A 27,191-nucleotide genomic window follows, 5' to 3' on the forward strand; every position below is an offset into this window, starting at 1 on the left:
GGAGTAAGTGGATTGCTCCAGAATGAAGCTTCCATACACTCAGCCAACCAAGCACTATCTTATATAGATTCCAGACCTTTCATGCTTTATGAAGTCAGTCCTGTGAACTCTAAGAACTTTAATAATCCCAAGGCCAGTTTTATGACAGTTGAATATATGTATCAAATGAAATAATAAATGCATCCCTCATTATTCTGGGGATGGAGACCAAGCATGAATGGTTGATCTGGTACTGGAAATCAGATGGTTACATTTTCTCAGGGTGCACAAGAACTCAAGTTTTTTTTTTCATTGTCTTCAGATAAGCACATGTGCACACACCCATTCTCTGTTGCACACACACTTTCAGAGCATAGGAATTCTTTATTGGGAGGAAAGAGAGAAAGAATCAATATTCCAATGGTAATTGAACTAGAGTTCCATAGACAGAGGAAAGCAACCAGCTATCCAGAGACAAATGAAGTAATCTAAAGTATGTACATAAAACAAACACAGAGGTGTTACCTACTATGGGGAAAGACCTACAGGCAAGCAACTATATTCAAGACAAAGAAATTGTCATATTCCAGAAGGCAGTGGTACAAATCCAGTGTTTGAAAAAAGTAAGCTCTGCTGGTTGGGAGATTATGGAGATTTTTGGAGTTGTAAACCAGATTAAATGGCATGTAATGTTGGAAATGGTCCTATAGATGCCTACAAGATATATAGTACTTCACTTAACAAGCCAGCTTATTGGGAGGGATGGCAACTACTGAGTTTTTGTCCCAAAATCCTGCCCTGCCAGTGTCAGAGCCTGATTTAGCAGCTACTGTGAAGGATAGTTAGCAGGTGGGCACTCAGCCTGACCATTTCTTTTCACCCAGAGCAAGTTGCTAAGAGTATTAAGCAGCCTTTGAGGCTTGGGCTTGATGCTGATTTGGCTGACTGAGTATGTAGTGGCTGCCTAAATGGCACCTCTTGGTACGAGATTTGTCCTGCAGCCCTGCAGGCTTCCTGCTTTTCTGTTGTTGTAGTCAGTCTGAGCCCTGAGCTGAATTAAGACCTACCAAGCCATGCTGGTATGATTCGTCCCTCTCTCACACTGTCTCTTATTAGTGTAAATATTAACACAGAAAACTCCCATGTTCCCAACCTCATATGAGTGATAGGTCTTTGAAAGTGCAGTGTCATGAATCCAAGGAATTCTCTATTTTGATCAATATGTTTCTTGCACAGACTGAGTCCTGGGTTGACTTTTAGCATGGAAAAACTAGAGTAGGTCAGTGGCATCACTAGGATTGGTGTCACCTGGTGTGGTAACTCATGATCCTCCTTTGACCTCCTCCCATACAACACCATACAGAATACTTAGTAATGTTTTTTGTACTAATGTTACTCATAAATTGTAATTCCTGTATATCACTGAATGTAATGGTAATAGTTGTGACAGAAACAACTAGCAAAATTAAAATTATACCTTTAGATTACAATATTATACACACAGCCTAAAACATATACATTGTTTTATGTGGTTAAAGTAAAAATTTGGTAAGATGTAATTTTAACACTTTTATTTTTCCATTTTTATTTTTGTTAAAAATTTGGGGCCTCTCCTTTCTCCTTCTACTGAGCCTTGCCCTACTCCTATATTCTCTTCAGTGTTTGAAAGGAACAGAAGGAAACACCACAGCCCATTTCTGCCAAAAGGTAGATGTTTGGGAACCAGTGGTGTCACCCTCCATAGGGTGTCACCTGGTATGGCCAGCACGTGTCCACCCCCCCCCCCCACACCTCCTTAACAACACCTCTGGAGTAGGCTAGCCAATTTTCATGCTTGCATCCTGACAGTGATGTTGGGCACAACAACAACAAAAGCAATAACCAGTAGATAGTTATCTCAGACATCAGTGCTTTTAGCCAACAAAACACATTATGTTTAGATTTCAAAATAGATGAAGGTGCTGAGAAATTATTCATTTTTGCAGATTAAAGAAATATAACTGATTACCTCTTACCAGAAAGTATCTCCAGGGAATGTTCAACCTAACAGCAAAATATAATGTCTATGGAATCTATGCTGGAAGCATGCAGTTATTTTTTTTTTTTTTAAAAAAAGATTACTCAGTCTGGTTGTCTGCACCTATAGTCTTTGTAGCTTTCCATAAAATAAAAGGAATACAACCTTGTCACTAATGGAGAGAGAATATAAAGGTATATATCCCTTTTCTGTTGGGATCTGAGGAATACAGTAAGTTCATAGGCAAAAAACAAGGTCTCCAAGTAGCCAGTAAATACAAGGCAGTGTTCAGCCTGTGAGAGCCAATGTGTCACAGTGGTTTGACCATTGAACTGTGACTCTGAACACCAGGGTTTGAATCCCTGCTCAGCCATGGAAACCCACTGGGTGACCTTGGGCAATTCACATACTCAGCCTCAGAAAACCCTGTGGTAGGTTCACTTTAAGGTCACCATGAGTTGGAAATGACTTGAAGACACACAACAAGTGCAACCTGTACAAAAGTTATTTGGTTCACAGCCTGCTGTTGTTACATATGGCAGGGAAATGTAGTATCTTAATAGCACACTAAGATTTTGTGCCAGGAAGACCTGCCCTTTGGACTAATGCAGAATCATTTATCCATTTACCTAGCCCATTTAATACCTTCCCCAGGGATTCTTGCATCAGGCTAACTATTCCCATTTGTAGATAGGGACTGAAACTGAAATATGTGGATATGCCAAGTAGCTGTTGCATCAGATGTCCAAATTACTGATGGAAAAGTAAGTAACCAACTTCTTATTTAAATAATGTGACCAATAAGCAATCATTAATTCACATTTATTACCTATGCCCATCTGTCCAGATTTAACTTTGTGGTTTTGTGAAGGTTTGAACAAATGAAATGGGAACCTCCCTCTTTAGGTCATCTTCAGAGGCTTGGTTATTGGCATCAAGGCAAGGAAATCTTTGCCACTTGGACTTAGCTAGGTAGCATCAGCCCAAGAATCCATTGTCATACAGTAAATCCTCCTGGAAACAGAACCAGTCCTAGACTCTCCACAGCTTTACTATGGAACATGGACTTCAGATTTAAACCCTTTCCTTCCCCACAGGTATTGCAAAGTCTATCTCTACTTGGTTTTCAGGCCACTAAATCTACCCATAGAAAGGACCCTTCTGCAGCTGTTTTTTTCTTCCTCTTTCTCTGCAGAATCTTCTGATGATTCCTACATCTCAGCAGGCGAGGATCCACTGGAGGCACCCATCTTTGAGATCGGTATCCAGGATGTAACAGTCATAGCTGGAACTGAGGTGCTCTTCAAATGCATCATCACAGGCAATCCTTCCCCAGAAGGCAAGTGCTGGGGGCCCCTAGATTTCAGTGTGGATGGTGACCATGCATATGCAAAGATGGTGTGCCCAGGGGAGATCAGAGAATGATAGGTTAAGGTGGGCTATCTTGCTGCTGTCTCCATACAGATGTCTCAGCTTCTGCAGATTTAAGAAATCTCACCTCCATCTGTAATAGGAATGTATCAATTCAGAGGTTGTGTAATTATGCTTCCTACTCTGTATCAATAAACACTGTTCTTTTTCAGCTTCTGTGCCGCTAAGTAACACATGACCAAAATTTTGTTGCAGAAAAAACAAGCAGACGAAGCTGTTTTATTTAACTTGTCCATTTTAAGTAGACAGTGACTTTTTTGCAGTGCATTTGATCTATCTCCCATCCCCAAAAACCTGTTGGGCTCTACTCCTTGTGCTCAGCCTAGTGTGTTTTGGGTTTTCCTACCTAATGCAAAGGCTTCAGGGTATACAAGTTAGTCTATTGTTGCAGCAAAAAATAAAGCAAAGCAAAACCCAATGAAACTGCCCCATTATCTCTTATTTCAGCTCATGCTTTCAATAATTTTTTTTTATCCCTAAGGTAACTCAGAATGCTTGTTGTCCTGTGACAAAGTGTTCCCCCAACTCATGTATCACATCTTGTTATTTCCAAGAACTGGCACCCTTAATCTTTGAGTAGTTTTTTTCAACAGCAAAACATGCTGAAGGTTAGCCCACAACCCCCATTGTGCCAGTGAAATGTGGTCCCTTACTAGAACTGGCAAATAGCCCAGGGAAAATAACACTCATATATATGATAGAAATGTGTAGGTTTTTCTTTCCAGGGAATTCAGAAAAGGCAGCATTTATGTTTTCACACCCATCTGTTCCCAGCAGAACAGATACTCTATGGCTTTTACAGAACACCATAGATAAAATGGGCAGCTTCACTCGTGTGTATGTGAGCAACCGAGTGGGGAAGTGTGATGTTTCCAACTGCTCTGATTTGTCATGTCCACTGGCATGTTTTCCACAGTGTCATGGCGAAAAGATGGTGTCCCCTTTCGGAGCAGTACCAAGCGACCCATCAAAGCGGAGGGAGAACGCCACACCCTGCTGGTCAGGAATGTCTGTGTGGCTGATGCTGGCCTCTACACCGTCTGTGCCACCAATGAGGTGGGCGAGGCCTGCTGCAGTGCCATCTTGACAGTGCGTCCTGGTAAGGACATATGTATATTATGTCTAAGAGGCTATTCAGATGGTGAAAATAATCCAGGTAGAATCTCGGTTGAATCTCTGTTGTTCACTTGCCATGTTGAATATACCCAATTAAGGTTTTTTTTGGTGGGGGGCTGCCAAAAAACTCACTTAACCCAGGATAATCAATGCCAGTTTTTTTGCTGAGTTTTTCTAAAAGATTCAGATTTTTGGTTCTGTAACCGATACAAATAGAACTGGGATAAACCAGGATAAAACTGCATACTGTGAATACGTTTCCATCATTGACTCCATTTTTATTTGAGTGCTGACATGTGTGAGTAACTGAACTCTTAGAGATGTGTATAGATGCAGTTCGGTAGTGCGAATAACAAACCTGGAATGTGTAAATGTGATTATTCACATAGGAGTTTATCACACTGTGGCTAATTTTGGCATTTTTCACATAGGAGTTTATCATACTGGGGCTAATTTCGGCAGAGAGATTAAAGCGCATCTAAAGCATCCTGCAAATGAAGCTGAAATGGCAGGTAATTGTGCGAATGATTATCACATACAATTGCACAAATAAAATGATATTGAAAATGTATTGTTGCTGAAATTCTAAAAGTAAAAAGATGCCCATTCCACTTTAATGGCGGGTTTTGTGCACTGTCATGTGAAATCATTTTGCGTAATTATGCAATTTTTCTGGGATATTTACGGGATAAACTTCTGATCTCCTTTGTGTGATAAACTCCATGATCGTGCTAAACGCAACAACATGTCAGAGTAGAGGTAGCCCACCAATATTAGACATTACAGCAGGCATAGTATGGTGGCTTGAATGTTGGACTACAACTCTGGAGACCAGGGTTTGATTCCCCACTTGGCCATGACCTTGGTCAAGTCACATGCTCTCAGCCTCAGGGATGGCAAACCTCCTCTGAACAAACCTTGCCAAGAAAACCCAATGACAGAGTTGCCTTAAGATTGCCATAAATTGTAAATAATTGAAGGCATCCAAGAACCAAGTCCAGAGACAAAAAGGGTCCAGACTGAGGGTTTAAAGCCAGGGGTTTATAGCCCCACATTCCCTGCAGCCCTTGATTCTTATGATCCTATAGAGCTTCTCTGCCAGCCTTTTGCTGTTAATGCTGCTGCTGCTGCTGCTGCGAGAGAGAGAGAGAGAGAGAGAGAGAGAGAGAGAGAGAGAGGGAGGAAAGGCTGCCTTTACCCTACAAGGCTTGGTTTAGGCCAGGCTGCCTGGCTGACAAACAGCCAGCAGTGTCTCGACTGAAGCCAGGGAAAAAGGGAGAGGCGTCTCAGCCTCATCAGCAGGGAAAGGGGAAGGGGCAGCCTGGTTGGCACAGAGGTGCCTCCTTGATCCCTGGAGAGCGAGCCCGGTGCCAGGTAGTGGCTGCAATTCGTGAGGCTTTCTGGGGGGCACCCACTGGCAAAGAAAGGAGCTGAAGGGATGCAAAGTAGGTCCCTCTGAAATGTGAGTTCCAGTGGGGCTGGGCTAAGAGTCTGGAGCACCTCCAAGGCAAAGCAGGGTTTCAGGCAGGCTGCTGGCCTCTCCATCTCTCCTGGGGGCCCTTTGGAAGGGAAGGAGCTCTGCTCTCCAAGTGGCCCAGAAAGAGACAAGGAAAGAGAACAGAGAGAGGGAAAGGCGGTGCCTTCCCTGTGAACCATCCTCCGGTCCAGGTTCTCTCCAAAGTAAGTTGCCCTGGGTTCAGGGCCAAAGTGGTCTAGCTGGGCAGGGTTGGGGGGGGGGGTTCAGGACTAATCCAAAGGGGAAAGGTCCTGCCTTTTCAGTTCCTGGGGAGAGGAGGGTGGATCTGCTAAACAGTTCGGGGTTATTGCCCTTCTCTCAATTTGGAGAAGGAGAGATGGGCAGGGCATAAGAGCAGATGGCATAAGGGCAAAAGAGGACCCCCCCCAAATGGAGGACATTCCAGAAAAAAGGGAGGACATGACTAAAGAAAAACTAGAAACACTCTAGAAATGTTAATTCATGCTGCTTAGTCCTGCTCCAAATTCCTCCTGGACAGAAGGCTGAAATGGAGGGCTGTGTCCTGGAAAAGGAGGGCACCTGGTCATCCTGAGGATGGGGAACCAAGGGCACAAGCACCTCTTTCTTGACATCATACCCCAGTTGAAATGGGGTTTTGCCTTTTTGTTGTTATTGGCCCCATTCCCACTATAAAATAAACAGGTTTGCAGCCTGGTTTGAAATGGTTTAAATGGCCCTTGTTCACACTTGCACCAAATCCCTGGCATGATTTGTGGAGGGGGTCCCAGTGCTAGACCCATTTAAAGTGTTTCTTCTGGCTCCACTAAATTCCCCGCGTCTTCTGCAATAAATTGATTCAGCGCTAGTGTGAACGGGCTGCATATCGGAATTGGTTCCTGTGGCACGGTCACCCCTATTAGGCGACTCCATGTTAAACCGACCCATTGTTGAATGTGAATGTGAAGTGTATAAAACTGAAATGGGTAGGTAAATAATATGAGAATGTCTATTCAGCACTAAAGCACAGCTTCAATTCAACTCCAAAAACAATTTATTTTGCAGTGGGAATGAGGCCTAAATGCACCTTCAAGTCATTTGGCGACCCTAAGGCGACCCCATCACAGGGTTTTCTTGGCAAGATTTGTTCACAGGAGGTTTGCCATTGCCTTTCCCTGAGGCTGAGAGGGTGTGACTTGTCCAAGGTCACCCAGGGGGTTGTATGCCTCTGGATGCCACCAGCAGATACAGACTGACTTGTACAGTGACTTGATGTTTAAACTTTGAGCTGTTTTGCTGTGAGTGGGGGAATGAGGACAAAGCAGGGGGCTACAGGTCTGGCTCCTAAGTTTTCTCTACCAACTTACACAAGGTAGCTGTCCCCTGCTTGCAACTGAGCATGATGAAAGGCAAACCATTTTGTTTGGACATTATGAGGCTCTACCCATTGACCGGCTTTGAGAAAAAGAAAGATGCTCAGTTTAAACCCGGGACCTGGCACAGGATCAGGGTACACTTCCCTCTTTTTTTGTAAATGCCTCTCCTCTTCAGCTTGATGGGTAAAATTGCCATGGAAATTGGTAGCTTTTAAATAAGCTATTCTGACTTCTCACAGCAAGATTTGGGTTTGACCCAAGCCCCCCACACCACGCCTGCAAGTTGTGATTGTCCATGTTCCTAATGTCACACTGGCCCTCTCCAAGGAGAGCAAATCAGGAATGCTGCCAGTATGGAAAGAGAGGATGGCATCCAAGCCTGGCACTGCCCAGTTCTTCCTGATTATCTCTTGGTGTTTTTTTTTTTTTTTTTAATTATAGCTATGTATTGATGCGTAACCTTGATTGCCCATGGGTCTTGGCAGAGTGAGGCTGCATTGCATGCAGCATCTTCTAAAACTGGAGTGGGGAAGGGGCTTCACTACTTCTCTATTGCATTTTGTGGCATAGCACATAGACTTTCTTGTAAGATAGATTTCAGAACAGAGATGATCAAATTCTTCACATTTATCATAAACAATGCATTGTGCAAATTACACATACTGTAGAGATGCTATTTGATCAGACAAGTTTTTATTTATTAGTTATGTGCCTGTCTGAAGTAGTGAGCTGTTTAGATATCCTTAAGGCACAAAATCCTGTCTGATCTTGGAAGCCAGACAAGATCTGCCCTGGTTAGTACTTCGATGGGAGACTGCCAGCAGATATAGGTGCTGTACACTATATTTCGGAGGAAGGAACTGGCAAAACAACCTCTGAGTATTTCTTGCCTGAGAAAACCGTATAAAATTCATGCCACTTGTCATAAGGTGACAAGTGACTTGAAGGCATATACACAACACACACACCTGAAGTAGTAATGTCCTCACATGATTATCACATTCAGTGTGCATAGGGAGATGTATCTTTGAAATAGCTTCATTATACATATGTACCTAAAAATTGGCTTATATGGTTCATTTAATCTCATCCTTCCCTGTCAGTGTACACATTCTTTCTCTTATATTAAATAAAAATCTCATTACAGCAACTCTGTAAGGTGAGCTAAACTAGGAGAACATGACTTGGTGAAGATTTGAAAATAATGGACCGTTCTGATCAGGCAGTTGTCATACAGGGATCATTTTGGACAAAAGCCTAAAGTGATGAAGCTCCTGTGTAACAGAATTGAGCAACTAGTGGCTTTACTAGTTGTTGGACTGTAACTGCCAGGAGTTTTAGCCAGCATTGTTAAATGCTGCAATGGGAGCTGCAATCCCATGGTAAAAGATTGCACACCCTTTCAGTGTAAGGATTTCACTTCTAATCACACATGTAGACAAATATCACGTTCAGAAATATTTCAACCTACCACTTCAAAATGGGGCTGACTGCTCTGCCATGGTGCGTGCATGCATGTGTGTGTGTTTAAAAAAACTTCCCTGCCTTTGGAAAATTAGTTTGTAGAGGAAAAGAATTCTAGCATAGCTTATTCTCCAATGTATTTTCTGCATACTGGGAAGGTTGGCTTTGAAGGATGTATCTTGCGGTCCTCCAAGTGTATTCTGAAATCTTGCAGGCCTAGTTTTTATCCCATGAGATGTTTCTGATTTTATAGCTCTGCTCTATATCAGCCCCTAGGCCCCACTCAATAGAAGTGGTAAAGGTCTCATTGAGATAATATAATTCATGCTAGGTTAGTTACAGTGCCCTAATTGCAAAATAGGGCATAGTGGAATAGTCAAGAGGATACAAAGATAAAACTGATGGGGCATTAGCTAGTGTAGATAGCAGTAGGAAATTGGGACTTGACAGTGATGGGAAGAGACAAAGAGAAACAAAAAAATGAAACTACTCTTGCTCCATTTTTTCATGACAGTGTTTACATTGCAGGACCAATCCTACATCAGTGTTCTCTATACTTGTTGGCTTGTACCACATAAAATCTTTAATATTATTTTATTTTACTGAAAATATCCATAAGAATGTTATATTTGAACCAGCATGTCAAAGTATCATTATGAATATTAAATATCTGAATATTTCAACTGAGTTTGGCATTTAATTTTTTTTACTTTCCCAACATGACCGCATACTGCTTCTATAAACTCCTGTTATCACTATTCAGTCTGGGAAGCAGTGGTGTGATATGACTGCTGTTTCCCCAGGGGTCCATCCCTGGCTGATTTGGTAACGTTTCAGTGATGAAAATTACCTATGGAAGAGTTGGCCATGTGGCTGCATCTCACAAATGTAGAGTGGATGGAGTCATGTGGAAGTATTAGCTGTAATTTCCCTGTATTGCAAGAAGAAAATTAATGATATCTGCCTCCTAAGCAGATGCTGCCTCAACCTTTTTATGATTTTATGATTATGTCTACAATTTTTGCAGGATCCAGTCTATGCCTGTGCATGATTATAGGAAAGGCAGTATATTTTTCATGGGATGAGGGAAGACAATTTCATTTGCCCATTTACATATTCCCTACAGATGACATAAGCCACTAATCATCCTTGATATATTTCATTAGTGGTGCCATTTGGAAAGAATGTCTTCTAACTGTTTCAAAGGAGCCAATATATTCTAATAGCTATTCCTATTTGTATTCCTCGTCAGTGCATTGTTGTTGTTTTAAAAGCAAATGGACACTTTAACTCTTGGAAAACAGAGCAATGTGCTGGTTTGTCATGTGGGAAGCCAGATTCTGCAGTTTGCTTTGCTTGCCAGCTAAAACCTGTGGACACCAGCACTTACTGTTTGGTAGCTTCCATGCTGGTTCTTCTCTACTTTGAGTTAGAGAACTTTGCAGCTCTACTTTGTTCTGCACAATCACTAATCCTTGCACTCTTCTGCTTGTCTAGCTCCCCCAGAGAGCCACAGCCGATTAGTGCCCCACCATGAGCTCAGCAGTCCTGTCACATCTGATGAAGAGTACTTGAGCCCCTTGGAGGAGTTCCCAGAGTGCAGCACCCCTCGGCATGAACCTGTCATGAAAGTGCAGCCCCGGTCTGAAATCACCCCAACGTCTACACATGTGGGCATCAATTTCAAAGCTGCACCATCCTTTGAGGTGAGCTGGGTGTGTGTGGAAGGTGCAAACTTAGAGGGCAGCAAGGAGAAGGGAGCTTTGACATACGTGATGAAGCAGCCAGGATTTAAGCAGTTGCTCCCTTGAATAGGGGTTAGGGTCTTGGATTTTTTATGCTGGCACAGCCTCACTAGCTATTTGCTCAGCCACTGAGGGAAGGAAATATATGCCAGCCTTTCCTCTGCCTAAGGTGTTGCACCTTATGCTAACATCCCAAAGAAATTATGCACTATGTATTAGAGAAGACCTGCTTTCCAACTTCCTTTTCACTTGGCATGAACTTGAGGTTCTCTCCTGCAGGTGGCACTGAATGACCAGGCAGTGCTGGAAGGACAGAATGTGGTCCTACGCATTCGGGTGCAAGGAGAACCAAAACCAATTGTGCACTGGTGAGTGGGCTGTGTTGTACAGAAGGATTTGAAAAGTAACCCTCTTGTCTTTGCACCATGTTGACAGGGATGAAACGGTGGATTGATGAAGAATGGTGATGGTGGGATCTCTCAGGTCTAATCTGCACTGCAGAAATAATACAGTTTGGCGCTGCTTTAACTGTCATGGCTCAATGCTATGGAATCCTGGAATTTGTAGTTTTGTGAGATGTTTGCTACCGCTTTAACTACCATAGCATGATTCTGTGGACTCTGTGAATTTGTAGTTTTGTGAGATGTTTAGCCTACTCTGTCAGAGAGCTCCCATGCCACAACAAACCACAAATCCTAGAATTCCATAGGATGGAGCCATGACAGTTAAAGTGGTGTAGACCTGTATTATTTCTGCAGTCCAAATTAGACCCCAATCTCTCAAATAGATGAAGAGTCAAAGAAATACTTGTACCTTTGGAACGCTTTCAGACTAATGACTGTCAGAGAAGCTATTTGGGGTTGAATTTCCATTTGTAGGCAGAGCCTATGAGTGGGCTGAAAGAATCTTTTATCTTAAAGCTCTTCTTGCCAGTAACTAAGCCTGAAGAGGAGTATTCAAACCTTACAGACTACAGAAAAAAACTATGCAGAAGCTGGGAAACTATCAAACAATAGTGTTATGAGAAAGGAAGGTATATTTTGTTACAAGAGGGCCAAATTAGGACTCTAGATTATCTCAGCCCCTGGAGTCTGAGGTATCTCACCCTTGTTGTGGGGACTATTGGCATCAGACCTGAGACAGACAGATCTAGATGAGAGGAAATGGCAAAACATGGGATCTTTGATCTCCTGAATTTAACTGACCTGTATGATGGCAGCACAACTCATTGGAAAAAACAATAATGCTAGGAATGGTGGAGGGAGATACTGTAGAAAGAGATAAGGGCTATATGCCAGATGAATGGACTCTTTTCGGAAGGTATGGGTTTGCAGGAACTTAGCAGAGCAGTGAGGACGGGATCTTTGAGATGTCTCATCCACACAGTCACCATGGGTCCAGATCAACTTGAGGGCACTTAACAACAACAACAACAAAAATGATATACAAAATATGTTGGTAGCAGTAATAAGACTGAGAAAGGGCAGTACATACCTTTGTGAGGCATGCTACTGTTGAAGCTGGATGGTGAGGCTAGATGAGTTCTAGTAGGAAGACAGAAGTATCTGGAAACTGGATGAGGTTGTAAGCATAACAGGCTTTCAGACCCTCTGTTCTGTCTTGTAGGCTGAAGAACAGACACCCAGTCAAATATGGGCGACGTATTTCTGCTGTGGAAGAGGAGGATGGCTCGTTTTGCCTACATATTCACATGGTGGAGTGCACAGATGCTGGCTATTATGCCTGCAAGGCCATCAATGAGTATGGCACCAAGCAGTGTGAAGCCAAGCTCGATATACAAGGTAGTTTTGAGAACCACAGAGCATGAGGATTAATGCTTGCCTGCTGTGGGATGACCCCAGAAGATTTGGTTTGCATGCTTCTCCCTTTCACTCAGTCCTCTCGCCTGCAGCTCTCTCATGCAAGCATGATTCCTTATTTGTTCCCACCTGCCACAATCTCCTGGTTGTCATACTTCTGTCCATTAGAAACCTGTGGCTCAATGCCTGCTTGGCCCCAAGTGTACTGTAACACCACCTCCTGTCACAGACATTTGCTGTGATTCTTTCCCCCTGTTTTCCCCATCACTCTTAGGAATATTGAAAGTTAGTTGTACTCATTTTAATTTGCAAGATTCCATGAGTGCCTGACCCTACTTAGTTTTTGACATCAGAAGAGTCTGAGCATTCTCAGGGTGCTACAGTGGCTGGAAGGTATGCATCTTCAAAGGGAGCCAGTACAGGGAGATCGATAACAGAGAAGACCAGAACAAGGGGAGGAAAGCAGGCAGAGAATTCAACCAAGAACACAAGAAGGTTCACTAAATATTCATTTGAAGTCTCCCATGTAAATACTAACAAGGCTGGGCCCTGTTTAGCTTCTGAAACCAGACAAAACTGAATATGCTGAAGACTGCCAAGTGAAATAATATAATGTTAACGTAGGTTTTTTCAATTTGCTCTGGAGGAATAATGCAGTTGAATATTACTTTAACTGCTATGGCTCCATCCTATGGAATCCTGGGATATGTAGTTTGTTGTGGCACTAGAACTCTCTGAGAATGCTAAATATCTCATAAAACTACAAATCCCAGAATTCCATGGGATTGAGCCGTGGTAGTTAAAACTGTGTCAAATTGCATTATTTCTGCAGTGCAGATTAGCCTTTAGTGTTGTTCCCATATTACAGTCAAAGGGCTGAGAAATGAAGCCTTGCCTAGGTTCTTCTAATCAGATTCTGGCAGACAGCAGAAGGAAGATTTAAAGCAGAGGCTTTCTTCATATTAGTCTCTTAGCCATTATGCTATACTAGAAGCTTTTTAAAAAAATATTTATTTGTATATACATAGATACAATAATCTGTATCCCTTCTGGTGTTTCCAGACTACTCAGGGTGGCTATATGCTATTGAAAACAATAGCATTCAACAACAAAATTAGAAGATATAATTTGATTAATATGCCTACAACACTGCATATTGTTGTCTGAATATAAGATAATATGTATACTAGTATTTTGTTTTTTTTTCTTTATTGAAATAATACAAACACATTACGTATATAGAAGAGACAAACATACAATCAAAAGGAAAAAAACCCAACAAAGCCCAACATAGATACAACAAACATTATACGCTTATTTACAATATATCAATACAACTATTGTACAACTTCCAAGACTCCTTCCATGAACCTGATCACTTATCTTCTACAAAAGGTTCCTTCCAATAACATCATGAAGAGTAAAAACAATTCTACTCAATAAAATTAACTCTGAGAGATTAACTGACAAAAACCTATTTCAATATCTTGATCAAAAACATAAACTAGTATTTTAGTTTTACATCCCATTAACTGGCACAGTAAGGGTTGCACTGGCCTGTTATTATTTTACTGATAGTATTTCTATTCTGATGTATACCTGGACAGGTCTTCAGAGCAGTTTATCTGTCAAAAGCAAAATACCACAGCTCCTTGCCCTCAAGTTTACAGTCTTTTAAAAAATGGAATGACAGAAAAGAGCGGATGAGAGTTGAAAAGGAAAACATGAATGATCAGGCCCAGGTTCTTATTGTTAAATTCTTACCCTATTAGATAGGCTGAAGTGGTCCATCTCTCTGGACTACTATTGCTTGGGACTGCTTTTAAAAATACACACATCAATGATTTAATCTATTGCTTTATTTAGATTTGGATTTCATATATCAGGCACCAGAATGTCTTAAACTGTCCTGGTCATGAACCCACAAATAATTGTTGTTTGATTTTTAGTCCTCATAGACCTGGGAATGAGGGCCAAACAACATTTTCTTTATGTTAAATAAATAGCAGCCTTGAGTGCTATGATCAGGAGCAAAAGAGCACCAGAGGATGTGAATGCTTCTACTATTCACTATCCAGTTATTAGTCCACTTTACATATCTCTCAAGCTGTGTTTCCACATGCAGCCATTATTGTTTTCTCTGGAGGGCATACAAGTAAGCTCAGAAGGCATTTTATGTGAAAAAATGTATGTAGAAGAAACAGCTATGCAGGGCACATTGTCCCCAATTCTCCTTTTCTTCCAACTGCAGCTTCCAAGGCTGCTGCCATTTACTAAAAAGTGTGAAAAAAGTTATATCACATTTAGCTTGTCCTGGTGTAAGTAATTTCATGGTATAACTAGAGTGCCTTCTGTATACTGCTGCAGCCACCTTCTTCTCCTTTAAGAGGCTGCTTTAAGGCCCACCAGCAGGCCAATGAAAGGAAGAGCATTCAGTTGTCAGATGCCATGGGTTTTTAATCCCTTTCCCCATCCATCTTGAGTTGACATAGTGGTAACTGGAGGCAAAGAACCATAAGCATCTACTTATGTGCCTTGGTGGTGCAATAGTAAAATGCCAGTACCGCAGCCACGAGGTTGTGGGTTTGATCCCAGAGCTCCAAGGTTGACTCAGCCTTCCATCCTTTTGTAGGTTGGTAAAATGAGTAACCTGCTTGTTGGGGGCAATTGGCTTACAGACTGTAAACCACTTAGAGAGTGTTGAGTTCACTGAGAAATGGTATAGAAATGTAAATGCTATTACTATTGCTAAGCATCTGTGCAGAGTGGAACAATGAGATAGATATCCATTAAGGGCCTCCCTGGGTCCAGTAAAAATTTACTACTCTCTCCTTCCCATAAAAAATAATATCTTACTCTTCTCATGGAAGGAACTGCAGTAGCAGCTGTGGGACAATCTGGTGAATTCCATGAGAGCAGCAAAAATCATTCCATGAGAACCAAAATAATTTATTCAGTATCTTTAATTCTATTGATGAACCAGGATGTAAAGCTATAAGATGTTGTGCTGAGACCCACTCAAAGGCACTTAAAAAAAACAACAACAGCAACAATCAACTTATTTAAAACCTGGCATCCAAAATACTTCCCCTGCCCTAGCTGCAGTCCCTATATTTTACCCCACAGGCTTCAGTCTGTTCTCCTTCTCTCTCTGCCTATTAAGTGATGCCCAAGACAATGACATGTATCCTCTTTTCAATTCATTCTTAGCAGGAACCAGGTAGTGCTTCGTAGTACGTTGTTATACCTCATACCAAGTTTCATCAGTCTACCAAGGAAGGGAACAGCCAGCTTCTCTCCTACATGGACATTTCTTTTCTGTTCCAGAGAGGCCAAGACTGTGAGGAATGTGTTGCTGCCAGATGCAGCAAAATGATGTGGATTGGCCTTAGTCATCTGAGCCTGCTGTATCTGCTCTAGGCCTGAATGGGTGTATTGTACAGTGGACCTGGAGTGGGATGGAAAGACCAAATCTATTTGTTTAGTTTGTCTGTTTAGTTTGTTATTGATGACTGAAGGTGTATGGCTGGGATTTAGCTCTCCAAACATTTAGGGTTTTAACTTCCAAAAGCCCCAGCCACCATGACTGAGGGTTTATGGGAGTTGCAGCCAGTCTGGAGTATCAAAGCTTCCATAATCCTGATATGTGGTATTCGCTGAACACAGTTGGGCTGCTTATTTTGTTTTTTCCCTCAACATCCAATGGATTGCTGCATGTTGATTTTGTGTCCTTTACATTTTGACTAGTCTTTTTTTGCTTTCTGCTTGTGCTGAGTGGAAACCCCCTTTGGTTGGCTCATTGTTTCATGTCTTGGGGAAAGAGTGCCAGGCTGCTCTGCAGGATGGGAAAATACTTGCAGGATCCATTCCTAGGATTTATGCATATGTAGAATTTCCTAGGTGGCATGTTTTCCTAGACTAGAAGAAGAGTCTGATGCTTCTTGTGGTGGGTTCTGTCTGGTTTCAGTGTGGAAGTGGGTGATACGACCAAAGGGACACTGTCAGCCAAGTGTTTATGTGCAGATGTGGTGGTCTAATACTTTTGCTTTGCCAGGCAGTGTCTTTATAGCTATGCTGTGCACACTTTTGCTTAGACCTAGCATGTGTGAATGTGTCTGTGCTTTGCCTCTGTATCCATCATGCTACACTAACCCTTCGCTTGCTGACTGTGTTTTTGTCTGTACAGGGAGAGTGAGCTAAGGTACTGCTGACCCTTGGGTCACTCTAGCCAGACAACTTGCGCAGTTGCCTCTGCTCCCAGCGTGACTGAACAAACCAGGCTGGCAAGGCTTGGTTCCTGCCCCCACCCACTGGATGGCCAGCGCCGAGACTCACCTGGACCCACAGGGCCTGGTTGCAGCTGGGGGAGTGGGGCATCATGGGTGGGAGAGTAGTTTTGGGCACCCCCTAGCTGTGCAAGCTGAACTAATCTGTGGCATCTCCATAGTGGTTGGGCAGGAAGCCTCTATCCAAATTGGTCTCCCTGTGATGTACTCTAGGGTATATAATTCCAGTGGTGGGCACCATGCCTGCGTACCAGGCATTACACCTCTAAGTGCTGATGGTGCGTAATCCCCATGCCAACATCCATTTCTGTCTGGCCTAAAGTGTGGCCAACGTCTGGTGCTCTTTGTTTCCTCCGTGTGTCCATGTCTCCTTGCCCCTGTTTGCACAGCCCTGTTTCCAGGGGCCTGGGGTAGAGCACTAACTTGTCTTCTCCCTGTCTGTGCTCCCCATGAAACCCATGCACTAAAATGAGGCAGATTTTAAAGGATTAGGTCAAGTTTAGGTTTTGCTGTTGTCCTCCTATCCCTGAAGGTCACTGTGGACAGAAGGCATAGCTCAGCATTGCAAGAGGCAGCATCCTTACCCACACAAAATCTCTGGACAGCACAAACTGACTAGGAAAAGGACCTTTGCCCAGAGCAGTTTGGGATGGGGTGGCTCAGGGAAACAATGAGAGCCCATTAGACTTAGGTCATCTGGGTTATGGAGCATCTTGAATGAAGGAGGCCATGGATACAGTCTCTTACCACCATTGTGCCCTCTCTCTGGGAGGGTCTCACAGGGGCTGGGATATGGTGAAGCCCTTTTTTGTAGAAGAAATAAAGTCTGTTTGTTTGGTAAAAGTGCTGTGTGGTTTGTTCCTAGCACAGATCCCTGTCTCCCTCTTCCCCATGTCCCCTTCTTACCTCCATATCCTGCTCTTGTGTTCTTCATATTCTATCATTCTTTCATCCAGGTTTAATTTGCTTCTGAATATGGCTGCCTTTCTTTCTCCATTATTCATTTCCTGTTGCAGTGGCTAATAGGTTGCCAGCTTTCAGGGCAAAAACCATTCCAGCTGGGGCATATTCCAGTAGGGGTCCAGCCTCTTGTCTTGGAGGAATGGGAACGCTACTCTCATCTTTATTATTAAAATATTAAAATAGGGAATGTGCAGAAGTATTTGCTGTGATTTGCCCTAATTTTCTAGTTTTGAAGTGTGTGTAATTTACACATAGGTGGTTCCCCAGTGAGCAGAGGAAAGATGTCACTAGAATACTAAAGTAGCATACTACTGCTATGAGGCCAGTTTAGTTCTTATAGCTTTACACCCTGACCCTAATTCATCCCTAGAATTAAAGTTAGTGAATCAGCTTCCCCCATTTAAACCACGCAGAGTGGTTTTGAATATTTAAGCTGTGAGAGAGAAAGGAAGTGTAAGATTATATATGCCTCCTGTTCCTTTGCATCATGGCCATCTAAGATCATTTGTAGAAGAGATGACATCAATTTCCCATATATTTTACACCACTCTTGCTGAAAGCCACACCTCAGACCTGTCCTGGGAAAGTGGGAAGCTACTAGATTTCTATGTAAATTATGCTGATTCCAAGGCAATACTGACAGGGACTGTAGCTGGAAGTGTGTTGAGAGTGAAGACAGTCAGTGTGTCAAACCCAACTTTGCTTTACCTTCCATCAGTGCACTGCATGTCACTTAACAGGAGGGTTGAGGAGCGAAACACAGTGTATTCTTGCTGATGGTTCTAGTCAACAAGATAGTGAACAGCTTAGAAACTTTGCTTAGTCACGAATACCCACTACATGCTTTCCTCACCTTATGCCCTGCATCTTTTCCTATTTTTGTTCCATTGCTCAGAGACACATCTCTTTCTCTCTTTTTCCGTTTCTTCCTCCCTTCCTCACCCCTCCCCTCCTTCTCCCCAGTGCACCCTGAGACCCAGTCCCTGGCAGTACTGGCTCCGCTGCAGGACGTGGTGGTGGGGGCTGGGGATGCGGCTATCTTCGAGTGCCTGGTGACTGGCCCACCTGATGTGGATGTGGACTGGCTGTGGCGGGGGCGCCTGCTTCAGCCTGCCCTGCTCCAGTGCAAGATGCATTTCGATGGACGCAAGTGCAAGCTTCTGCTTACCTCTGTGCATGAGGATGACAGTGGCATCTACACATGCAAGCTAAGCACAGCCAAAGGTAAGGAAGGATATGCTGCACTGACCAAGATTGTGGCAGTTGAGGAGAAAAAGACAACACAGGCTAAGGTTGCTTGTAGCTAGGTTTGCTAATTTTTCAGCCCATCACTGTAGCTCTGTCTTGAATAGGAGTCTGACAAACACGTATGAATATCTGATTTTAGCTCCAATGTGAAAAACGTGACCTACTTATTCTTCAATAACAAATTGTTCCCAAAGGCAGAAAGCTTAGTTGAATTGTCTTCTTGGTCAGTTGGGAAACCTAATTGCAACAGGGTGACCCTGATATAAATCTCTGTGATGCTGATGTTGTAAATACAGCTCTAATTGTTTGGACAGTGAGAATAGGCACACCTCTTAAAAAGTGCTACACCTACCTGTATTAACAGCAAGATCTCTAACAAGATATAAAGCAGTAAGCATGCCATAGAACCTGGGATGTCTCACTGTAGAAATTTGGGAGTTTTTACTTCAAAATATACAGTTCACGCCTATCTAGAAAACAGGTATTTATACAATTACTATCTCAGGCTTATTCCCTAGGCACAGAGGCACCAGATCCCATCAGATCTTGGAAGTTAAGCAGAGTCAGTCCTGGTTAGTATTTGGCTGGGAAACTGCAAATGAAAATCAGGTGCTGTAGGCTATATTTTAGAGGAAGGAAATAGCTAAACTACACTTGAGTACAAACTATGAAATTCAGGAGTGCAAACTGAAATCCATAAGCCAACAGGTTACATGAAGGTACATACATATACATATACACACTCGTCATTATGTAGTCCTATGAATTCTGCTTGGCAATGAGTTTCTTGGAGTTCAATGCATGAGGCCTTTTCTTGTGTACAGATAGATTTACAACCTCAGTTCACTGCAGCATTCATAGAATCATAGAGTTGGAAGAGATCACAAGGGTCATCCAGTCCAACAAGTGTGGATGCCATTATAAAGGGTGGGGGGAGTCAAGCTGAATGGTAGGTTGTCCTCAAAAAGCTGCCTCCAACCTTGTTTTCCTCTATGTGTTTGGGGTGTTCAAAATTTTGTTCAGGGTCTAGTTGGATCCTATTAGTAGAAGTGTTAGAGGCACAAATTGGGAACAGTAAGGTTTTAACCCAAGCCTGTGTTTTGTAGTGGACTAAGTCTCTGGAGATTAGGGTTTGAATCCTTGCTTGGCCCTGGAAACCTACTGGGTCACCTTGGGCAAGTCACACACACACTCATCCTCAGAGAAAGGCTAAGACAACCCCCCTCTGAACAAATCTTGCCAAGGAAACCCAGTGATAAGTTCAACTTAGGATCATCTTCAGTCAGAAATTACTTGAAGGCACACAACAACAACCACAAAAATACTGCTAGCTCAGGCCCTCCTCTACAACGCAGAGTGGGAGTAAGCATGTTGCCATAATTCTTTCTTTAGTATTCGCCATGCTGGCTGGGGCATCTTGGAGTTAAAATTCAAAATACCCGGAGGAGCAGACTTCCCTACCTCTGTGGTATAGAAAATGCTAAAACTACACATTTGAGAGCGAGAAGCTCTATTCAGTCCTGTGCTTAGAAACAAATTTCTAAAATGTAAATAGTTATACTTCCTATTCCCCAAAGTAGTTACCGTCATTTCAATTTTATTTTATTTTTTTACATTTAAATTTGAAAATTTTCAATTTTACCATTTTTGATTGTAACAGTGAGGGCAAAGAACTGTCAAATGAACTATGTGTAAACCACTCTGGGAGCCTTTTTGGCATAAGGATGAAGGCTTTAAGTATTCTAAATTAATAGGTAAATGTCACTTATTTCTCATTTCTTGAAATTAACTAAAATAAAGTAATGTAGGCCTGGTACAGATGGGCAGGGAGCGGCGTGCCCGTGCCAGTTCTAGGGTTCTGGAGCTCATACCAACCGCACACTCTGGAACCCTAGTCTGTACGGACTCCGTCATCATGGCGGCCTCCTGTCCACACGGCGGCCACCATGATGATGTTGCCACCGTGCACTGTCTGGACATCACTTCCAGGAAGTGGCATCATGGCAGCACCTTTCCCCTTTATGGCAGCGCATAGATGGAGTGCGGTGCGGCTGCTGCGGCACCAATGACGGGGAAAGACAGGCGGCACGAAGCTGTCCATTTGTACCAGGCCTAAAACAATTTAAAAGGTTTAGTTATTTTTTTTAAAAAATGAATGTTCCACGTTAAAAATTGAACATCCATGTCAGCATACACAAATAAAATAAATTATCCATAGGACTGAGAAGAGATTGTTATAACAGTATGTCCAGACCTGCCTTTACACTCTAGCAGTGATACCTAAGAACAATGCACATTTTTTTTAAAAAAGGAAAATTAGACTTCTATTGCAGCTTTTAAAATACAACACTCTTTTGCTTCAGAAATATCAGGTTTGTTTCTTTTAAAAAAAGATTCTGACAGCCATTCAACTGGATGATAACAACAATTTTATATATTTGTTTCTCACCTTTCCCCCCAATAATGGGACTGAAGGAGATGTAACACTAATTTTGAGAATAAAGATTACACTTAAAAAACAAACCCTTCAGATTCCCCCCTATCTTAGCAATGATGAATGCAATCCTATTCATCAAAAATCCCACAAATCTCAGTGAAACATAAAATTATGACAAGTTTTTAAAAACTTAATACAGTATTTAACAGGTGCAAAATTATTCCAGATCCCATTAGAATAATCACTTATCTACACTTATTTTTTGGAGGAAATGAATTACAAATAACTTGCTATTTGTGACTAATTGCTTCCTAGGTTTAATTAAAGGAAAGTGGTAAAAGCAACATATGAATGAATTGTTGGGGGATACACTGAATAATTCTAGGCCAGATAGTGTTGATAGATTGAAATTTGGTGACAATGCCTCTATCTTTAATAATTATCTAGAAGAGAGAATTTCAGCAAATGTTTCTTGTTATCTGGTTGTATGACAAGCAATATCTGCTAAAAATTCATCTTCTATACAACCATTAAATGTACGTGAGTTATCTCTAGTTTTCACTGTGGCAACCAGAAAACCAGATGTCATTACCATCTGAACTTGCCTTCCCTGCATATGTCATAATCCTCTTTTCTTCTCTCCACTCCCCACCATCCTATGCTTTAAAAGTTATTCTATGTCCTAATATATTAAACTCTTAAAAGAAGATAAATGTTTGCAAATGTTTTTAAAAAATTCCCCAAGCGTGTGGAGTTTGGCATTTTAAACTCACTTGAATAATTGCAGTCATATCTATTGGAATAAAATGGAGTTTACTTTTGCTGCCTGGATGTTAAAACAGAGAATAAACACCATATTGTTGCAGAAAGAGGTTAATATATTTTTAGAGTAAGAATAATAAAAGGAACTTCAGTAACCACGGGATAAAGATGTGGCAGCTCCCGATTGAAACGGGCGCTATGAGGCGCCCCCATCACGTGCGAGGGGTGGCGCTTTCAAACGCCCCTCGCACGTGACGGGGGCGTAAAAATGGCGGCACCCTATACACATGGGCGCCGCTATTTTGACATGACGGACGCCTAGCGTTCGCACATCTTGGTGCCTTCATGACGCCACAAGTGTGCCGTTGCCGCCTTGTGGCATCATAATGGTGCCGCAGAAAGAAGCCGCTTTTTGCAGCTTCTTTTTGTTGCACGGGGGAGCCACACAGTTTGTCCGCTGCGGCTCCCTCATGCAACAAACGAGGGTGGCGGGAGACAACTCTTTTTGGGCAGTCTGCATCCCCCCATTGCTTCTTCTTCTGCCTCTTCTCTCAGCCTGTCTGATGAATGAAGGTAGTAACAGCAGCACAGCTCCAACCTGCCAGCCGAGTCCTGGGAAAACTCACAAAGCTTAAGCAAGGTCCCAAATCTGAAAGCTCCTTTTTGCCACTACTTCTCCCTCACCACTGTGTGCTCTAACCCCTTGCTCCAGTCAGTCAGTCTGTTCCAAAATGGCTTGTTTTTAAAAAGAGAGGGCAGGAAGCCAGCCAGGCAGGTTGAGTTATGAGTGGTATACTTTCCTTCCCCTTGAGAAGTTCATGCATTAACTTTCACCACACCCTGAAAAGGCATGGATGTAGTATGTGCAGCATGCTGCAGGCATGTGAGGATCTCCAAAGATTGGCATTGAAAGGGGCTTTACATCTTTTAGCTGCCCAATAGGAGACACTAAGTCAGTGGTCCCCAAACCTTTTTGGGCTACCACCCCTTTCCTCTTTGATAACAACCAAAGTACCCCCTCATATCTCTTGATATTAGGTCTATTGTTCTACTGCAAATTCAAAACAACCAATCTTGGTGGCTAGTCCCTTTGCCACCCAGTCACTCTGGAAGCAGCAGCTGAGCAGCTGGCTGTGCCTATGCTGGGCTTGTGACAAAGGCCAATGTAGTCAAGAGGCCTCTCAACTACTGCTCAGGCAGTTTCTCAGTTGCTGCTCCCAAGGTGACCAAATATAAAGGGCGATGTTTCTCCCCATCAAGGAAGGATTCTCAATCTTTTGTTGGGCTGGAGAGGGGTGCAGCTGGTGCATATGTAGCTGGTTTACAGGGGCTACATGCTCTGGAGACTGCCAAGGATGGGGAAAAGGGGAGATATAACTACAGGAGCCACTCCAAGGCAAAAGACTCTATCCAAGAATTGACCCCAGATATTCCTCCGCCTCCTTCCCCAGATACATGCATACCCCCACAAAGTTTCAAGTGTTCTAACAACATTGTTTTTTCTGCTGAATCTTCTCTCAGACTGTCTGATGAAAGAAGGCAGTAACAGCAGCGCAGCTCCAGCCTACCAGCCAAGTACTGGCAAAGCTCACAAAGCTTAAGCAGGGTCCCAAATCTGAAAGCTCCTTTTTTCCACTACCTCTCCCTCACCACTATATGCTCTAACTCCTTGCTCAAGTCAGTCAGTCTGTCCCAAAATAGAGCCACTCATAGCCACAGAAGCAACGCCCTGCACCCAAGCCTTGTGAGAATTTCCCAACCACCACTACTAGTAAAAGACATTGCTAAGGGAGTGAGCTCACATGAGGAGGTGAAGAGTGGGAGACACCACCACAGAAGTGATCAGTAAGGCAGTGCAATAATTTTAAGGGGCCCTGAAAAGATGTTTCATTCAGCCCTCACCCTCATAATGGCACTTAAGGCCGCTGGTTCCTCTTGTCTTTCTTGCACACCACTACTTTGACTTAACACACACACACCCCGCTGTCCCCTCTTCTTCCTTTCATTGCCCCCCTGCTATCCCTTCCCCCCCTTAGATCTTTCCACTGCATGCCACCCACTTTGGAAAACACTGCACTAGGGGGCTGTACAGATGGGCAGCATGCAGCTGCCCCTTTACTGGCTGGATTGAGGCTGCAGCAACCTCACACCGTGGCCCCGATCCAGCTTCTGGAGAGCACAAAAAGGAGCCGCAAAAAGCAGCTCCATTTTGCACTCTCCAAGGGGCACCATAGCCAATGGCGCACATGGCTTTACAACCTGCTTCGGTGCTGCATAGTGTAGATGCAGCACTGGAATCACGCCATAATAGTGCACGCCATGTAGAGTGGAGCATGCCAAAATGAGACCCTAGGGACGGAGTTAGGACATCCACCATGCTGATGCTGTGCACAAAGTGCCAGTCTGTATAGAGCCTAGGTGCACCTTTCTAGCTCTGTGGCTGGAATCATAGAATTGGAAAAGGCCACAAAGGCCATTCAGTCCAACCTCCTGCCATGCAGGAATACACAATAAAAACACTCCCAACAGATGGCTGTCCAACCTCTGTTTCAAAACCTCCAAAGGAGACTCCACCACACTCCAAGGCAGCATGTTCCACTGTTGAACAGCTCTTTCCATTGGGAAGTTTTTTTTCCATATGTTGAGCTGGAATCTCTTTTCCTGTAGTTTGAATCCATTGCTGCATGTCCTAGTATCTGGAACAGCAGAAAACAAGCTTGTTCCATCTTCAGTATGACATTCCTTCAAATATTTAAACATGGCTATCATGTCACCTCTTAATCTTCTCTTCTTTGGGTACCCAGCTCCCTAAGTCACTCACACCAGGGTATGGTTTCCGGACCTTGCTGCACTTGCTCAGGCCCAACACATAGTTTCAAAAAGCACAAGAATGCCCATTGGGTTTGGAAGTCTGGACATATACAGTTGCCCCTTTGAACTCGTGGGGGATCCGTTCTGGACCCCCCCCCCCCTCACGAGTTCAAAATCTTGTGCATATTCAAGCCCATAAGCTTGAATAGGGCATGTGCATGGGGGGGCGTGTGCATGCAGTGTATGTGCCCCATTGAGATTAATAGCAGTCACACACACACACACCCGGGCAGATTTCCTAGTCCACAGATTTTAAGTCCATGTACTTGGAGAGTCGACTGTACAAGGTGTGAATTAATGTCTGTGGAGATTATCGCACTGCGTTCTGAGAACGTTCCGTATCATCACGTGATGAGAACGTTCCTGGAACAGATATTACTGCATTAGTAAACTAGAACGTGATCAGAACGTGATCAGAACTGCATTTTACCGCACAGCGATACCTGAAACCGTTCCGAGAACATATTCCAACAAGGCCACTTCCGTCTCCTGATTGGCTGAAAGAATGACAGGCAGGGAGGCAGGGAAGCAGGCAGGTGAGCGACTGCAGTGAGGGAAGGGGTGTGTGTGTGAGAGAGAGGGGGGAAAGGAGGAGGAAGGGAAGGGAGGGAAGAAGGAGGGATCGGGAGGAAGGCAGGGAGAAAGAGAAATGGGGAGAGATGAGCCTTGCAAGTTACATCCCAAACCTCCTTTGCAAGGCTGGGAAGAAGGAGGAGCTCCATGCAGGTCTCATCAAGCCGAAGGAAAGCAAGTTGCCAGGAAGGGGACTGGGCCAAGGGCAGAGCCCCGGCAGCCATAGCAGCTCTTTAAACCGGTTAGAAAAGAAGAGTCCTCTGCTGTCATCCCAATTCCCCATTTTGGCTGCTTGTCACCCTTTTGCCTCCTGTGTGTGTGCGCATGTAAAGTGTGCCTTCATAGAATCATAGAATCATAGAGTTGGAAGAGACCACAAGGGCCATCCAGTCCAACCCCATTCTGCCATGCAGGAAATCACAATCAAAGCATCCCCAACAGATGGCCATCCAGCCTCTGCTTAAAGACCTCCAAGGAAGGAGACTCCACCACACTCTGAGGAAAGAGTGTGTTCCACTGTCGAACAGCCCTTACTCTCAGGAAGTTCCTCCTAATATTGAAGTGGGATCTCTTTTCCTGGAGCTTGCATCCATTGCTCCGGGTCCTAGTCTCTGGAGCAGCAGAAAACAAGCTTGCTCCCTCATCAATGTGACATCCCTTCAAATATTTAAACAGGGCTATCATATCACCTCTTAATCTTCTCTTCTCCAGGCTAAACATCCCCAGCTCCCTAAGTCGTTCCTTGTAGGGCATGGTTTCCAGACCTTTCACCATTTTAGTCACCCTCCTTTGGACACGCTCCAGTTTCTCAATGTCCTTTTTGAATTGTGGTGCCCAGAACTGGACACAATATTCCAGGTGGGGCCTGTGAGCTTCCCTCCCCGCTTTAATTCTTGTCTGGCTCTTTGCTATGGAATTCTGGGAGTTGTTTGCTTGCTTTTGTGTGTTGCTCCAAACAGAGGAGCTTTTGTGGGTTCCTTCCTGGAGGGAAGGAGGAGAAGGTCCTGGGCATCCCTGCCATCCTTGCCTCCTGCAGGCTGCCAGCACAGGAGCCCCGCTGGACATGACACTAGAGGCCCCCGCAGAAGCAGCCAGACCCTCTCCCTCTTGCTCTCTGCTCTGGCCCCCCTGTTTCCCTCTCTCTTTCTCTCTCTTTCCCTTCTTTCCTCTTCTCTCACTTGTCCCAACTTTCCTCCCTTCCCCCCTCCTTCTTTCCCCCCTCACACACACACACACCTTGAAGGTTATCGCATCAGTGCCTGAAACGTTTCTATTCTGTTCCCAAAACATTTCAAGATGTAACGTTATGGGAACGGATATTATCGCATTCGAAAATGTAAAGCGTTCCGAGAACGTAACGGGAACACAATTTACCGCATTTGTCCTTATAGGAAGCGTGATAAGTATGAGAACGTTTCAATATTCGCGCATGCGTATTTATTTCGGAGGACCTTGTAATGATGACGTAATCACTCTACTGTTCCTTTTCACCCGGAACTGAATCGGGTGACCTTTTGTGGGGTGTAAAGTTGGCGTCTAAGGAAGTGTTTTTGGAGCTACTGTGCAGTATTATAAAGATTGATGAAGAGCAAAGACGGAGGAGAAGAAGTCACACTGCAAAAACTCTAT

At 43.5% G+C, this 27,191-nt stretch overlaps 1 protein-coding gene across 6 annotated transcripts in view; it reads left to right on the forward strand.

Annotated features, from left to right (window-relative positions):
* Positions 1-27,191, forward strand: part of SPEG (striated muscle enriched protein kinase) — a 177,556-nt gene that overhangs the window by 85,636 nt on the left and 64,729 nt on the right. For 5 of the 6 annotated variants that reach the window (XM_089520471.1, XM_089520477.1, XM_089520475.1 and 2 more), the window contains 7 exons: positions 3,192-3,335; positions 4,344-4,526; positions 4,975-5,055; positions 10,355-10,563; positions 10,882-10,970; positions 12,229-12,404; positions 18,635-18,895. In XM_089520471.1, the coding sequence (XP_089376597.1) occupies positions 3,192-3,335; positions 4,344-4,526; positions 4,975-5,055; positions 10,355-10,563; positions 10,882-10,970; positions 12,229-12,404; positions 18,635-18,895 (1,143 nt within the window). The remainder of the gene's footprint in view (positions 1-3,191; positions 3,336-4,343; positions 4,527-4,974; positions 5,056-10,354; positions 10,564-10,881; positions 10,971-12,228; positions 12,405-18,634; positions 18,896-27,191) is intronic. The other variant, XM_089520473.1, reaches the window with a different exon arrangement.

The sequence above is a fragment of the Sceloporus occidentalis genome, unplaced genomic scaffold (genome assembly GCF_023333645.1).
Source record: "Sceloporus occidentalis isolate IW3139 unplaced genomic scaffold, rSceOcc1.0.p SCAF_4, whole genome shotgun sequence".
NCBI classification, from domain to species: domain Eukaryota; kingdom Metazoa; phylum Chordata; class Lepidosauria; order Squamata; family Phrynosomatidae; genus Sceloporus; species Sceloporus occidentalis.